At 51.4% G+C, this 17,495-nt stretch overlaps 1 protein-coding gene across 1 annotated transcript in view; it reads left to right on the top strand.

Moving 5' to 3' along the window:
* The first annotated feature begins 5,893 nt into the window (after nt 1-5,893).
* laptm4b (lysosomal protein transmembrane 4 beta) overlaps nt 5,894-17,495 on the top strand; it is a 93,430-nt gene continuing 81,828 nt past the window's right edge. The window contains exon 1 of the mRNA XM_072468471.1: nt 5,894-6,164. Coding sequence (XP_072324572.1) covers nt 6,066-6,164 — 99 coding nt within the window. The 5' untranslated portion in view covers nt 5,894-6,065. The remainder of the gene's footprint in view (nt 6,165-17,495) is intronic.

Below are 17,495 nucleotides of genomic sequence, written 5' to 3'. Positions count from 1 at the left end.
GGTAGGAATAACAGAAAAAGGGATTATTATTTAAATGATAAAATATTAAAACATGCTGCTGTGCAGAGGGACCTGGGTGTCCGAGTGCATGAGTCGCAAAAAGTTGGCTTACAGGTGATTAAGAAGGCGAATGGAGTTTTGTCCTTCATTGCTAGAGGGATGGAGTTTAAGACTAGGGAAGTTATGCTGCAATTGTATAAGGTGTTAGTGAGGCCACACCTGGAGTATTGTGTTCAGTTTTAGTCTCCTTACCTGAGAAAGGACATACTGGCGCTGGAGGGTGTGCAGAGGAGATTCACTAGGTTAATCCCAGAGCTGAGGGAGTTGGATTACGAGGAGAATGTGAGTAGACTGGGACTGCACTCGTTGGAATTTAAAAGGATGTGGGGGTTCTTATAGAAACATATAAAATTATGAAGGGAAGAGATAGGATAGATGCGGGCAGGTTGTTTCCACTTGCGGGTGAAAGCAGAACTAGGGGGCATAGCCTCCGAGCCCTCCACGAGGACCTCTGCCACCCGGGGATCACTCGCTTTTTCCATTTCGTTAAGACCCGCAACCTGCCCTACTCCATCGAGGAGGTCAGGACGGCCACCAGGGACTGCCAAATCTGCGCGGAGTGCAAACCACACTTCTACCGGCCAGAGAGGGCGCACCTGATTAAGGCTTCCCGTCCCTTTGAACGCCTCAGCATGGACTTCAAAGGCCCCCTCCCCTCCACCGACCGCAACACGTATTTCCTGAACGTGATTGACGAGTACTCCCGGTTCCCATTCGCCATCCCCTGCCCCGACATGACCGCAACCACCGTCATCAAGGCCCTCCATAGTATCTTTGCACTGTTCAGTTTCCCCGCTTACATACACAGTAATAGGGGGTCCTCCTTTATGAGCGATGAACTGCGTCAATTCCTGCTCAGCAAGGGCATCGCCTCAAGCACGACGACCAGTTACAACCCCCGGGGAAACGGGCAGGTAGAGAGGGAGAATGGAACGGTCTGGAAGACCGTCCTACTGGCCCTACGGTCCAGGAATCTCCCAGTCTCCCGCTGGCAAGAAGTACTCCCGGGGGCCCTCCACTCCATCCGGTCACTGCTCTGTACGACCACCAATCAGACACTTCACGAACGTCTCCTTGTCTTCCCCAGGAAGTCCTCCTTCGGGACTTCGCTCCCAACCTGGCTAGCAACACCCGGACCCATCCTGCTCCGAAAACACATGCGGGCGCACAAGTCGGACCCGTTGGTCGAGAGGGTCCATCTGCTGCACGCTAACCCCCAGTACGCCTACGTGGAGCCCCGCCGGAACCCCACGCGCACCCCAACCACCACCCCCACCCCCCCACTCCACAGCACTCACAGGAGGGTCAGTCCTCCCGCCGCCCCTGCCTGGGCCCTCCCACCCACCGATGCCCCCTACAGGCGCCCCCCTCCCAGGTCAACCGCTTTCCCCACCAGCGCCGTCTAGGGGTGACGAAGCTGCCATGGAGGCCGAAGCCACGCTCCCGGAATCGCAGACGCCCGAGCCTCCACTGGAGTCACCACCGAGGCTCCGACGATCACAGAGGACGACCAGGGCACCCGACCGATTGATTGCTTCATTTTAACCGATCTGTAACTGTAAATAATAAACACTGACTGATAAACACTGACTGTATATATCTGCCGTGACTGTAAATATCCTCTAAACACTGTAAGGAGGTATCACAGTACCTCCATATCTGATCATACCATGTTGAATACAGTTGTAGCCGCTGGCCACCACCCCCGCCGGACTCCTTTTTAACAGGGGGTGAATGTGGTATTATCAGGTATTGCAGTACCCGAGAGGCTGAAGTTCCATTGGGTAAACCTGGGGGTTTACCATTGGCTGTATAGTATGTAGCTCCGCCCTGATAGGCAGGGTATAAGAGTCAGTGCCGTCCCAGCAGCCCTCATTCTGTACCTGAGCTGCTGGGGAACAGTTCTAGTCTGTTAAAGCCTTCAGTTGTGCTACAACCTCGTTTTAGTAGTTATTGATCGTGCATTGAAGGTTGGCAGGCTGCCTTACAGCGCAGACCTGCGGGGAAACGGGGAAGGTCTCTGGGTCGGCCGCTGCGACACTCGACAAGTCTCAGCCCCGAACGCTTTCAACCAGAGAGCTTCATCCATCCCAATACGGTAAGACACTGCTCCTTCGCTGTACACCCGGTTAAACAAAAGATCTCCCTGGCCTCTGGGTCCCACTCTGTGGAGATCCGGGGGTACTGCATAGCCAACCTCACGGTCCAGGGCCTGGAGTTCAATAACTTCTGACTCTACGTCCTCCCCCATCTCAGCACTGCCACACTCCTGGGACTAGACTTCCAGTGTAACCTGCAAAGTTTAACGTTCAAATTCGGTAGCCCCATACCCCCCCTCACTGTCTGCGGCCTCGCGACCCTCAAGGTCGACCTGCCTTCCCTGTTTGCAAACCTTACCCCCGATTGCAAACCCGTCGCCACCAGGAGCAGACGGTACAGTGCCCAGGACTGGGCCTTCATTAGGTCGGAAGTCCAACGGTTACTAAAGGAAGGCATTATCAAGGCCAGCAACAGCCCCTGGAGAGCTCAAGTGGTGGTTGTAAAGACCGGGGAGAAACATAGGATGGTCATAGACTACTGTCAGACCATCAACAGGTGTACGGAGCTCGACCCGTACCCTCTCCCCCGCATATCTGAAATGATCAACCAGATAGCGCAATACAAGGGTTTCTCCACAGCAGACCTTAAATCAGCCTACCACCAGCTCCCCATTCGCCCTGACGACCGCCTTGATCAACTCTGCATTCGAAGCAGATGGGCAGCTCTACCACTTTCTAAGGGTTCCCTTTGGTGTCACAAATGGGGTCTCGGTCTTCCAACGGGAGATGGACCGAATGGTTGACCGGTACGGTCTGTGGGCCACGTTCCCGTACCTCGACAAGGTCACCATCTGCGGCCACGACCAGCAGGACCACGACACCAACCTCCGCAAATTCCTCCATATCGCAAAAATCCTTAACTTAACCTATAACAAGGACAAATGCGTGTTTAGCGCCGACCGTCTAGCCATCCTCGGCTACGTAGTGCGCAATGGAGTCATAGGCCCAGATCCCGAACGCATGCGCTCCCTCATGGAGATTCCCCTCCCCCACTGCCCCAAGGCCCTAAAACGTTGCCTGGGCTTCTTTTTTTATTACGCCCAGTGGGTCCCCAATTGTGCGGACAAGGCCCGCCCACTAATCCAGTCCACGGTTTTTCCCCTATCGGCAGAGGCCCGCCAGGCTTTCAGTCGCATCAAAGCAGACATCGCCAGGGCAGCGATGCACGCAATCGATGAGTCCCTCCCCTTCCAGGTCAAGAGCGACGCATCAGACGCAGCTCTGGCTGCCACGCTCAATCAGGTGGGCAGACCTGTGGCCTTCTTTTCACGCACCCTCCACGCCTCAGAAATCCGCCATTCCTCCGTCGAGAAGGAGGCCCAAGCCATCGCCGAAGCTGTGCGGCATTGGAGGCGTTAGCTGGCTGACAGAGGGTTCACTCTCCTCACTGACCAACGGTCGGTAGCCTTCATGTTTGACAATGCACAACGGGGCAAAATTACGAATGATAAGATCTTACGGTGGAGGATCGAGCTCTCCACCTATAATTACGTGATCTTGTATGAGCTTCCCGATGCCCTGTCCCGCGGTACTTGTGCCAGTGTACAAGTAGACCGACTCCGAGCCCTCCACGACAACTTCTGCCACCCGGGGGTCACCCGGTTCTTCCACTTTGTTAAAACCCGCAATCTGCCCTACTCCATCGAGGAGGTCAGGACCGTAACCAGAAACTGCCAAATCTGCGCGGAGTGCAAGCCGCACTTCTACAGGCCAGAGAAAGCGCACCTGGTGAAGGCTCCCCGCCCCTTTGAACACCTCAGCGTGAATTTCAAAGGGCCCCTTCCCTCCACCGACCGCAACACGTATTTCTTAAATGTGATTGATGAGTTCTCCCGGTTCCCTTTCGCCATCCCCTGTCCCGACATGACGGCTGCCACCGTCATTAAAGCCCTCCACAGATTCTTTACCCTGTTCGGTCTCCCCGCCTACATCCATAGCGATAGGGGGTCCTCCTTCATGAGTGACGAGCTGCGTCAATTCCTGCTCAGCAAGGGCATTGCCTCCAGCAGGACGACCAGTTACAACCCCCGGGGAAACGGGCAGGTAGAAAGGGAGAATGGAATGGTCTGGAAGCTGTCCTACTGGCCCTACGGTCCAAGAATCTCCCAGTGTCCCAATGGTTGGAGGTCCTCCCTGATGCACGTCACTCCATCCGATCACTACTGTGCACTACTACCAACGAAACACCTCATGAACATCTCCTTGCCTTCCCTAGGAAGTCCTCCTCGGGGACCTCGCTCCCAACATGGCTGGCAGCCCCGGACCCGTCCTACTCCGCAAACACATACGGGTCCACAAGTCGGACCCACTGGTCGAGAGGGTACATCTCCTCCATGCTAACCCCCAGTACGCCTATGTGGCGCACCCCGACGGCCGACAAGACATGGTCTCCCTCCGGGATCTGGCTCCCGCTGGATCCCACCCTCACCCCCCCCACCAACCCCCCGGCGCACACCACCGCAGCCCCCTTCCCAGGAGGATCCGTCCTCCCACTGGCCCCATCCGGATGCGATGAAGCTGAAGCCGACACGCTCCCAGAGCCACGGATGCCCGACCCGACGCCAGCATCACCGCCATGACTGCGACAATCGCAGAGGACGATCAGGGCTCCCGACCGGCTGATAGTTTCATTGTAAAATTAACTTGTAAATAATTGTCTGTAAATATGTGTATTGCATGTAAAGGCACCGAAGGGTACCGCTATAACCTCTACCACTGTAAAAGCAAGGCCACCACCCCCGCCGGACTCTTTTTTAAACAGGGGGTGAATGTGGTAGGCTATATTAGGGGTATCGCGGTACCTAGGTGGGATGTACCTTATACTGTAGTATGAGTGGTGGAACCTACCTGCTGGTTCCGCCCAGCAGGCGGAGTATAAGAGTCTGTGTTTCACCCACAGCAGTCAGTCTGTACCGGAGCTGCTGGGGTAACTACTTGTTCATTAAAGCCTTCAATTGGCCTACAATCTCGCTTCAGTAGTGATTGATCGTGATTCACAAACCCAGGTCCCTGTGAAGCAACAGTGCTAACCACTGTGCTACCATGCCACCCCAGTTTAAAACTGGGTTTAAAACTCAGTTTAAAACTGAGATGAGGAGGAATTTCTTCAACCAGAGGGTGGTGAATCTGCGGAACTCTTTGCTGCAGAAGGCTGTGGCGGCCAAATCACTGAGTGTGTTTAAAACAGAGATAGATAGGTTCTTGCTTAATAAGGGGATCAAGGGTTATGAGGAGAATGGGGACGAGAAGCATATCAGCCATGATTGAATGGCGGAGCAGACTCGATGGGCCGAATGGCCTAATTCTGCTCACGGGTCTTGAAATGAAAATCGCTTATTGTCACAAGTAGGTTTCAAATGTGAAAAGCCCCTAGTCGCCACATTCCGGCGCCTGTTCGGGGAGGCTGTTACGGGAATTGAACCGTGCTGCTGGCCTGCCTTGGTCTGCATTCAAAGCCAGCGATTTAGCCCGGTGCTAAACAGCCCCTACGGTCTAAAAAGGAAACTAAGGGTTTTGGCTCCGGGAATATTTCCAATTGCTGACACATTTCCAAGAAAATACTTGACAATTGGAGAAGAAAGGGGGAACACAATCCTTGGAGGTTTGTTCTGTTTAACAGCTAGATTCCAGTGCGTGGCTCTGCAGCTTAGACAGCAGGAGCGTGTGAGTGTGTGTAGAGAGAGGGTTAAATTCTCACCTCCCTCCCCCCCCCAATAGGCAGCCTGGGAACAGGATCAGTGACAGGGTTGCAGTGCAGTCAGCGTTAGTGTTGCTGCAGGAATAGACTCCGCGTTCCCAGCTCGGCGCACTGATTGGCTGTGTAGCTTTCCTTTTTGTTTTATTTTCTCATTTTGTTTTCTCTGTGTCTCTCTCTCCGAGGCTCCGTTGTGTGTTTTCTCAGGAGCCATGAGGACCCTCTCGCCTCTGGGGGGCTGGCAGTCCAACAGCTGCTGTTTCTGCTGTCACGTTCGAACAGGAACCATAATCCTGGGAGTCTGGTACATGGTGAGTGCGGGATGGTGTGAGGGAATGCCGGACAGCTGGGGGAGGGGAGTGGGTGAAATGAGGCAGTGTGCAAGAGATAGGGGCAAGCAGAGGGGGGGATTGAGGAGGGGGGGGGAGTGAGAGAGGAGGGTGGGTGGTAAGGGAGCAAGAGGGCATTTGGAGCGAGGGTGGGAGAAAGGAGAGGGCGGTGAGGTGGCGAGGGAGAGGAGTGGGTGTGAGCGAGGAAGAGAGGAGTGTGACGGAGGGACTGTGTAAGGAGGACGGGGTTGGTGAGGGAAGAAGAGAGCAGTGGGAGTGAAGGAGGAAGTAATGAGAGTGGAGGAGGGGTGGGAAGAGGAGGGGACTGAGGAGGAGAGTGATTGTGGAGAGGGAGTGTGAGGGAGGGAATGAATGAGTGCCAGACAGAAGAGTTATCATGGGACACTTTGAGCAAGCTGGGTGCTTTGTGAGACTCATCCAGTCTAATTGTGATAAACACCGAGAGATGGCGAACCCCTCTCATATGGTTGTGATGTTTATGATTCTTGTCTGCTGACAGAAAGGCCGGAGGTTACTGCTTGTATTGAGGCCCAATGCTACTTCCAAACAGGTCAAATCTCCCTGGTGAAAACTCCTTCACTATCGGGATACATTGTGATTGTACATTCTGTACAATTTACTCCCTTTCAGCGAATTGGTGGGCCTGCAGCATGCCAAACGCAGGGCTATTAGTGACCTTGGGAGGGTATTTCTGGAACTGTGTAACCTTCACATGGCTTTATATCTCCAGTCTTAGTAAGATAATACTTTAGGCGAGACACTTTCTCTAAGCTGTTGCTTGAGTCAGAGAACATCCTGCAATGTATTGCAAAAAGGTTAGATAAACATGACTGTGTCAAAGGTGCAATAGTTGAAGCCCTTCGAACAAAAGTGGATAAAGAAAATACTAATTTATCAAGTATGCGGGTGTTTCCCAATTTGCTTCACAGAATCCGGTGTAAACACCAACTTCATTTTAAAAATAATTCTAAAAGATGGAAGTTAAAGTATAGCTTTGGAGTTGAATTTCTTGTGATTTTCCCACCGAGCAGAGTAATTATTCTAACTGGTTTTAAGCCCTATTATTCTCCTATTTGTAGATATAAGCACAGTGCAATGGTTGATTTCATGTAGATTGGATGAGCTACATTTTCAGTAACTTATGCGCATTGAATTCTGCAAAGGAACCTCCCTACACTTTTTCTAACACTGAAGGGCAACTAGGGACGGGCAATTGATGCTGTCCCAGCCAGCCGTGATAGTAGCTTGATTCACAGAATGCAGCATTACAGATCTCTTCCCTCTATCTACCAGTGTCCCAGGAGTCCCCATTTGGCAGAGACCGAGTCCCTGCTTGTGAATCCCCGTCACTTCTAGCAAGTGTGAATGAGCCGTGTTACAAGCTCGACTGATTGCTCTAAATTGGTTGTCAGTTTAGTTATTAGCCCACTCAGGATTGTTCGGCAAGTGCTGCCCAATCACGTAAGCACACTTCACAAATCAGAAGCTGCCTTCCCTTCCTTTTCTTGCTTTTGGGTGATAGTTGGCAGGAATTGCAGGCTGATTATCAACCGGTTGTACCTCTTCATCCTTCCGTGACCCAATGAGTCCTAGAGTGGGGCAGGGAGTCTCCCGCTCAGGGGGAAGGGGCATCACAAACTGAGGCAAAAGAACTCCTTCAGTTCCTTTTTTTTATACTCTTTAGAGAAAACCAGAACAATCAACCTTGTTAAATAATAGTTGAAGGAGCACTGCACCAAAGAATTCTTTGAAGGAAACTTAAATTAAATCAAAATAATGTTCCCAGGACTGATGATGCACTGCCCACAATGGCTTTATACTCTTTTGAGTACAAATAAAAATAAAGTAATTGACAAATTGACTAAGAAACAAGTTAACAGTGTCTTAAAGGGCAGTCCCTTTTTAGATGTGCTCAAAATATATAATCAATCAACACCCTCCACCTGTTTATCCTTGACCTTAAGTACATGATTATTATTATTAATAATAATAATCTGCTGCCAGACATTACTGCAATCAAAGGTCCCCCTTGTGGGAGAGCCTGGGACCAGAGGCCACAATCTCAGAGTAAGGGGTGACCCATTTAAGACAGAGATGAGGAGGAATTTCTTCTCTCAGAGGGGAGTGAATCTGTGGAATTCTTCACCGCAGGGAGCTGTAGAGGCTGGGGTCATTAAGGATGTTCAAGGCTGAGACAGACAGCTTTTTAATCAGTGAGGGAACCGAGGGTTATGGGGATAAGGCGGGAAAGTGGAGTTGAGGATTGTAGCAGATCAGCCACGATCTTGTTGAATTGTGGAGTAGACTCAGTGGGCCGAATGGCCAACTTCTGCTTCTACATATTATGGCCATTTGGGGTTGTGTGCACAGTTTTGGCTTCCTCACCTCCTCCTTCAGTTCTTTGCCTGAAGGCTGTTCCAACCCACAGCATTGAAACCTCCAGCACAAGTAGGGTAAAGAAGCAAGCCCCAAATCCACCCCAGCCAGAATGGGTATCGAAACCACCACCGCCACCCCGCCGCATGTACAATTCTTCAAATGCTTGGCAGTGTTGATGTTGAGAGGCTGTTTCCCTGGGCTGGACAATCTGGAACTGAAGGTCATGGACTCAGGATAAAGGGTCATCCACGTGGGGTTGAGATGAGGAGAAATTTCTTCATGCACAGGGTTGTGAATGTTTGGAATTCTCGTTCCCGGCGAGCTGTTGATGCCTTTGACTCAAAATAGAAGTCGATAGACCTTTACACTGTAACTAAATCTTTTTTAAAAAGTATTTTCATTAAGGTTTTGCAGAACTTTTCATAATAAAACAGTAGTAACAATAATAACAAAACTAACTAGAGTGAACATTAACATAGTGCAAAAAGAGAATATACAATAACAATTAAATAGACATTACCCCACGCAACTCAGTCATAAGAACATAAGAACTAGGAACAGGAGTAGGCCATCTGGCCCCTCGAGCCTGCTCCGCCATTTAATGGCGGAGTTATGGGTAGACCCTCTTAAGGCAAACTTTATTTTCTCGAGGCTGAGAAACCCAGCCATGTCGTTAACCCAAGTCTCCACACTCGGGGGCTTCGAGTCCCCCCACATTAATAAAATCCGTCTCCGGGCTACTCGGGAGGCAAAGGCCAAGACGTCGGCCTCTTTTGCCCCCTGAACTCCTGGGTGTTCTGACACTCCAAAGATCGCTATCTCTGGACTCGGCACCACCTGTGTGTTAAGCACCTTGGACACTGCCCGCGCGAACCCTTGCCAGAACTCTCTAAGCTCCGGGGATGCCCAAAACATGTGGACATGGTTTGCAGGGCTGCCCTTGCACCTCACACAACTGTCTTCTACCCCAAACAACTTGTTCATTCTCGCTGCCGTCATGTGTGCCCGGTGGACCACCTTAAATTGAATTAGACAGAGCCTGGCACATGATCAGGAGGAATTAACCCTGCCCAGGACCTCTGCCCACAGACCTGCTTCAAACTCCTCACCGAGCTCCTCCTCCCACTTGCCCTCGAGCTCCTCCACCGGGGTTTCCTCCGCCTCCTGTAGTTCCTGGTAGATATCCCACACCTTCCCCTCCCCCATCGAGGTGCTGGAGACCACCCTGTCCTGTATCCTCAGTGGCAGCAGCGTCGGAAAGGCCATTACCTGTCTGTTCAGGGAGGCTCGTATTTGCAGGTATTTAAAGGCTTTTCCTGGCGGCAGATTAAATTTGTCCTCTAGCGCCTTCAAACTGGGAAAGCTTCCGTCTATGAACAGATCTCCCATCCTTCTGATGCCTGCCCTCTGCCAGCTCTGGAACCCACCATCCATCTGACCCGGGACAAACCTGTGGTTCTTACATATCGGGGTCCAGACCGACGCTCCCTCCACCTTCTTGTACCTCCTCCACTGTCCCCAGATCCCAGTGTCGCCACCACCACCGGACTTGTGGAGTAACGGGTCGGCGAGAACAGCAAAGGAGCAGTTATCAAGCTCCCAGACTAGTACCATTACATGACGCCGCCTCCAGCTGCTCCCACACTGCCACCTCCAGCCGCACCCCCCCCCCGCCCCCTTCCCCCATCGCCCACTTCCTAATCATAGCTATATTGGCCGCCCAGTAGTAGTTGCGAAAGTTCGGCAGCGCCAACCCCCCGACTGGGCTCCAACAGCGATCTCCTTGATCTCCTTACTCGCGGGGTCTTATTCGCCCACACAAAGCCCGTAATGATCCTACTCACCCGCTTAAAAACGGCCTTAGGGATGAAGATGGGGAGGCACTGAAAGACAAACAAAAATCTGGGGAGGATAGTCATTTTCACGGTCTGCACCCTCCCTGCCAGTCACAGCGGGAGCATGTCCCACCTTTCAAAGTCCCCTTCCATTTGCTCCACCAACCGGGTCAGGTTGAGCCTGTGCAGTGCATCCCATTTCCTGGCCACCTGTATACCCAGGTAACGAAAACCTTTCTCTACCATCCTGAGCTGCAGCTCTTTCAGTCTCTCCTCCTGCCCCTTGGCCTGGATCACAAACAACTCGCTCTTTCCCATGTTCAGTTTGTACCCTGAAAAACTACCAAAATCCCTCCGGATCCGCAGAACCTCCCCCATCCCCTCCACAGGGTCCGAAATGTACAGGAGCAAATCATCCGCGTATAGCGAGACCCGATGTCCCCCCCCCCCCCCCCCCCCCCCCTGAACCAGTCCCCCCAGTCCCTCGAGGCTCTCAGTGCCATAGCTAGCGGTTCTATAGCTAGGGCAAATAGTAACGGGGAGAGGGGATGCCGCTGCCTCGTTCCCCGGTGAAGCTCGAGGTACCCTGACCTCAGCCGGTTTGTACATACACTTGCTACAGCCACCTGGTACAGCAATTTCACCCAGCCAATAAAGCCCTCACCAAACCCGAACCGCCCCAGCGTTTCCCACAGGTACTCCCACTCCACCCGGTCAAAGGCTTTCTCTGCCTCCATCGCTGTTACCACCTCTGCCTCCCCTCCCTCTGAGTACATCATAATAATATTTAAAAGTCTCCGGACATTGGTATTGAGTTGTCTGCCTTTAAAAAACCCAGTCTGGTCTTCGTCTATCACCCCGGGACGCAATCCTCAATTCTTGTGGCCAGAATCTTAGCTAGCAGTTTGGCATCTACGTTTAAAAGCAGAATCGGCCTGTATGACCCGCAATGTTCCGGGTCCTTCCCTCGTTTAAGAATGAGTGAGATCAAGGCCTGTGGCATTGTTGGTGGGAGGGTTCCTTTCTCTCTAGCCTCATTGAAGGTCCTCATCAGGAGTGGGTTCAATATTTCCGAAAATTCTACCTGGTAACCGTCCGGCCCCGGGGTTTTACCCGATTGCATGCCCTCTATACCCTTGACAATCTCCTCCAATTCAATCGGGGCCCCCAGTCCCTCCACCAGGTCCTCCTCCACCATTGGAAACCTCAACTGGTCCAAGAATTGCCTCATCCCTTCCGCCCCCGTCGGGGGCTCCGACTCGTATAATTTACGATAGAACTCCTTAAAGACTCCGTTCACTCCCCCCCGGATCCAAGACCGCGTTACCCCCCTTATTCTTTACTCCCCCGATTTACCTGGCCGCCTCCCTCTTTCGCAGTTGGTGTGCCAGCATTCCACTTTACACTCTAACTAAATCAAGGGACACTGGGACAACATGAGAAACTGAGGAGGAAGGCAGGCATGATCTTACTTAACGGGCTTGAGGGGCCGAATGGCCTATTTCTGAGTTCTTGTGCATAATCAAACATCTCAGTGCATTTAGATCTGAAACATTAACGGGTATTTCTGATCCTGTGCCCAAAGCACTTTAGCCCAAACTCTTGCGGCGCTATCTAACCAAAATAAAACAGAGTAAGTTCTTGGCGGGATTAGCGGGACCATTCCCGGCACTTGTAGCACCAGGATAGACCCTGCTATATAACGGCCCTCCGTCTTGGTTTTTTAACCCGGCTTAGAACGCCTCCCAAGGCTGCATTTTAGCTTCATTACCTCCAACGAGCGGGCTCCTCAGTTCATAGAACATAGAACATAGAACATAGAACATAGAATGATACAGCGCAGTACAGGCCCTTCGGCCCACGATGTTGCACCGAAACAAAAGCCATCTAACCTACACTATGCCATTATCATCCATATGTTTATCCAATAAACTTTTAAATGCCCTCAATGTTGGCGAGTTCACTACTGTTGCAGGTAGGGCATTCCACGGCCTCACCACTCTTTGCGTAAAGAACCTACCTCTGACCTCTGTCCTATATCTATTACCCCTCAGTTTAAGGCTATGTCCCCTCGTGCCAGCCATTTCCATCCGCGGGAGAAGGCTCTCACTGTCCACCCTATCTAACCCCCTGATCATTTTGTATGCCTCTATTAAGTCTCCTCTTAACCTTCTTCTCTCCAACGAAAACAACCTCAAGTCCATCAGCCTTTCCTCATAAGATTTTCCCTCCATACCAGGCAACATCCTGGTAAATCTCCTCTGCACCCGCTCCAAAGCCTCCACGTCCTTCCTATAATGCGGTGACCAGAACTGTACGCAATACTCCAAATGCGGCCGTACCAGAGTTTTGTACAGCTGCAACATGACCTCATGACTCCGGAACTCAATCCCTCTACCAATAAAGGCCAACACTCCATAGGCCTTCTTCACAACCCTATCAACCTGGGTGGCAACTTTCAGAGATCTATGTACATGGACACCTAGATCCCTCTGCTCATCCACACTTCCAAGAACTTTACCATTAGCCAAATATTCCGCATTCCTGTTATTCCTTCCAAAGTGAATCACCTCACACTTCTCTACATTAAACTCCATTTGCCACCTCTCAGCCCAGCTCTGCAGCTTATCTATGTCCCTCTGTAACCTGCTACATCCTTCCTCACTGTCGACAACACCACCGACTTTAGTGTCGTCTGCAAATTTACTCACCCACCCTTCTGCGCCTTCCTCTAGGTCATTGATAAAAATGACAAACAGCAACGGCCCCAGAACAGATCCTTGTGGTACGCCACTTGTAACTGAACTCCATTCTGAACATTTCCCATCAACCACCACCCTCTGTCTTCTTTCAGCTAGCCAATTTCTGATCCATATCTCTAAATCACCCTCAATCCCCAGCCTCCTTATTTTCTGCAATAGCCTACCGTGGGGAACCTTATCAAACGCTTTACTGAAATCCATATACACCACATCAACTGCTCTACCCTCGTCTACCTGTTCAGTCACCTTCTCAAAGAACTCGATAAGGTTTGTGAGGCATGACCTACCCTTCACAAAGCCATGCTGACTATCCCTAATCATATTATTCCTATCTAGATGATTATAAATCTTGTCTCTTATAATCCCCTCCAAGACTTTACCCACTACTTACGTGAGGCTCACCGGTCTATAGTTGCCGGGGTTGTCTCTGCTCCCCTTTTTGAACAATGGCACCACATTTGCTATCCTCCAGTCCTCTGGCACTGTTCAGGAAGAGATCGGGGCATCATATTTAAATGGCACCCCAATGTCCCCCCCCCCCCCCCCCCCCCCCCCCCCCCCCCGATGCAACCCCTGGACGTCCCCAATGCCCTAACTCACCAATTGTGGGTCCCTACACCCCATCACATACCAGCAGGGCACCCAGCACAGGCACAATGCCAGCCTGGCAGCCTGGCAGTGCCACCTGGGCACTCAGCAGTGACAGGCTGGCACCCAGGTGACACTATCAAGGTGCACAAGTGGCACTAACAGGGTGCCAGGCTGGATGTGCCCAGGTGCCCAGGTGGCATCACCAGTGCCAGGGTTCCACCCTGCCCAGAGGCTGACCAAGGTACCGGGAATGATGGGGGTGGGCATCGGGAATGATGGGGGTGGACATCGGGAATGATGGGGGGGGGGCATCGGGAATGCCGGAGTTGGGGGTGGAGGTTTGGGATCATAGAATTTACAGTGCAGAAGGAGGCCATTCGGCCCATCGAGTCTGCACCGGCTCTTGGAAAGAGCACCCTACCCAAGGTCAACACCTCCACCCTATCCCCATAACCCAGTAACCCCACCCAACACTAAGGGCAATTTTGGACACTAAGGGCAATTTATCATGGCCAATCCACCTAACCTGCACACCTTTGGACTGTGGGAGGAAACCGGAGCACCCGGAGGAAACCCACGCACACACAGGGAGAACGTGCAGACTCCGCACAGACAGTGACCCAAGCCGGAATTGAACCTGGGACCCTGGAGCTGTGAAGCAATTGTGCTAACCACAATGCTACCATGCTGCTACCGTGGGATAGTGTTGACTGCGAACAAAGTCAATAAAGTCTCTGCAGTAACGAAAGCAGCCCTGTCTTAGTTTTAACTTCACCAATTGGCAGCGATCCGGTTAACAGCCTTTGTATAATGTTGTGTAGAATTTTCAGCACAGAAACAGGCCATTCGTCCCAACTAGTCCATACTGGCGATTATGCTCCACGGAAACCCCGTCCCGCCTTCCTTCACCTCGTTCCATCAATGTATTTTTCTATTCCTTTCTCCCTCATGTGTTTATCGAGTTTCCCCTTGACCAATGCTGTGTGACCGACTTTGCGTCCACAGCATTTTCTGTTTATCTTTCTGATTTTGAGGGCCTGTGGGTATTTTGCTCTTTTTTTCCCCTCAGTCGCAGGGACTGCCTTTGGTCGTCCAACAGCAAAGTATTCGATTAAACGATATCTCCGACGCTGGTTAATTAGGACAGGTCAACAAATGATTGGCCGGGTCTTTAAACGTCAGAAACATTGCTACATGAGCTGCAATTGTGTGGGAACTGCAAGTGACTTGAATTTGATCCGCGAGGGAGATTGTATTCATTGCCTGGTATCCATTACTGCTTTGTATCTTCAGATGGTTCTTTGGCAACATAAGTAGCTATCCAGCGATTGAGGAAAAAGCGATAACATCTGAATGGAAATGTCGACCCACAAAAGATATGTCTCACCGGACATGAATCACTCGGAAAGATGATCAAGGAAACTGAAACACACAAATCTCATTAAATTTTCAGTAGCTCCTTAAGCTCGGCAAGATAACTGACACACTCGAAAGAGGCAATAAACTAGTCATATTTTCATTGAATCGACAATCTGTCAAGCACTGAATTCGTAAGGGCCAATTTGATTCTGCCTTTAAAGCACACTTTCACACAGAACCATTTATGAATCGTATTTTCGTTGTTAGGTACTGGCCCTATACAAAGGCAGCCACAAGCTATTTTTAAGATGACCAGTGAGTGTAGGCCACTCGGCCCCTCGAGCCTGCTCCACCCATTCGATAAGAACATGGCTGATCTGATTGTAACCTTAAGCCCACATCCCTGCCGACCCCTGCCCCCCATGACCTTTCACCCCCTTGTCACAATAGACTTTTTCTTTTGATTATTACCACAGCTTCTTTCACCACTTTGCTTGTGTGTCCTCGCCAGTTTCTATATAATAATAATCTTTATTAGTGTCACAAGTAGGCTTACATTAACACTGCAATGAAGTTACTGTGAAACTCCCCCAGTCGCCACACTCCGGCGCCTGTTCGGGTACACAGAGGGAGAATTCAGAATGTCCAATTCATCTAACAAGCCCGTCTTTCGGGACTTGTGGGAGGAAACCGGAGCACCCGGAGGAAACCAACGCAGACACGGGGAGAACGTGCAGACTCCGCACAGACAGTGACCCAAGCCGGGAATCGAACCTGGGACCCGGGCGCTGTGACGCAACAGTGCTAACCACTGTGCTACCGTGCCGCCCACAACACGAGTAACCTCCCTCCTCTGCTGACATCTTTAACGTTGCCAAAGGTTTTCTCATTACTTCACCATTCCGCGACGTGACGGTGGACAAGGGGAAGTCACAGAATCAGAATTTCTACAGTGCAGAAGGAGGCCATTCGGCCCATTCAGTCTGCACCAGCCCTCTGAGAGAGCACCCTACCCAGGCCCACTCCCCCGCCCGATCCTCGTAACCCCACCTAACCTGCGCGTCTTTATGCACTCTTGAGCCAGTTCCGCTATTGAATCAGCCCAGCACCGCTCTGTATCTCGATTCCAATTATCCCCTTTGGCCCCCTTTTCCTTAACACCCCTGCCTAATATTAATCCATCAATCTTAGACATTTTCGATTGACCCCCAACCTTTTTGGAGGAGGGAGATTTCCACCATACTTTGCGTGAAAAAAATGCCTCCTGACATCACCCCTGCTCAGACTGTCTCTCATTTTCAGGTGATACAGTGATGGACGTAACACACCAGAGCAACCTTTCCATCTCTCCTATCAAACCCTTTAATCATCGGGACAAAAAACTTAATTAGATCACTCCTTAATCTTCCGTACTCAATCTAAAAGCCAAGTCTCTGCAGCTTGTCCTCATAACCCAGGCCCTTTAGCTCTGTTATCATCCTGGTGAATCTGCACGACATTCTCTCCAAGACCAATATATTGTGTGGTGCTATGCTCAGCATTCACTCCCCCCCCACCCCCCCAAGCCTATATATCCTCCAATGCCTTTTTATTCTATCATGGGATGTGGGTGTGACTGGCAAGGCCAACATTTGCTGTCCATCTCTTAGTTACCTTTGAACTGAGTGGTTTCCTCGGGCATTTCAGAGGGCAGTTAAGAGTCAACCGCATTGCTGTGGGTCTGGAGTCAAATGTAGGCCAGACCGGGTAAGGACGGCAGATTTCCTTCCCTACAGGACATGAGTGAACTAGATGATAGTTTCACAGGCTAGCTATTCAATACCAGATTTTGGGCACAATTTACCGGCCTGGTCACCGTCGACTTGGTGTACGCGACGAGGCCGTTGAATCTCGCCAGAGTCCCCTTGCCAGGTTTGCGACGCTCGAGACGTCCCGCGGGATTGAACCGAACCTCACGAGGTGTGGCAATCTGAATCTCGCCCACGCGAGGGGAGGTCCAGGTCAGCATATTTAAATGTGCCACTAGGTTCATTTAAATATGCATGCGCCAGATTCTCCGGCCTCCCGGGAACTAACGGCTTCCCCAGCGAGGCCTCGCCAGGTCCACTGGTCCACGCAATCATTGACTTGGTGGAACAGCACCTGGGAGGTCTCCAAGGCCATTAGGGAGATGAGGGGGGTATGAAGGGTGGGAGGTGAAGGGCAGGTATGAAGGGGCCTCAGAAAGGTTGAGGGGGGGGGTGAAGGATGAGGGTCCTGAAAGGGGGGGTGGGCAAAAACTGGGAGGTGGAGAGACCTGAAAAGGGGTGGGCCGCAGCGACCCCATAGTGAGACGTCCTCACTTAGGGGGTGGGGGGTAATACCCA

This window comes from Scyliorhinus torazame, chromosome 11 (assembly GCF_047496885.1).
Source record: "Scyliorhinus torazame isolate Kashiwa2021f chromosome 11, sScyTor2.1, whole genome shotgun sequence".
Lineage (NCBI taxonomy): Eukaryota > Metazoa > Chordata > Chondrichthyes > Carcharhiniformes > Scyliorhinidae > Scyliorhinus > Scyliorhinus torazame.
This window is presented reverse-complemented; position numbering and strand designations above follow the sequence as displayed.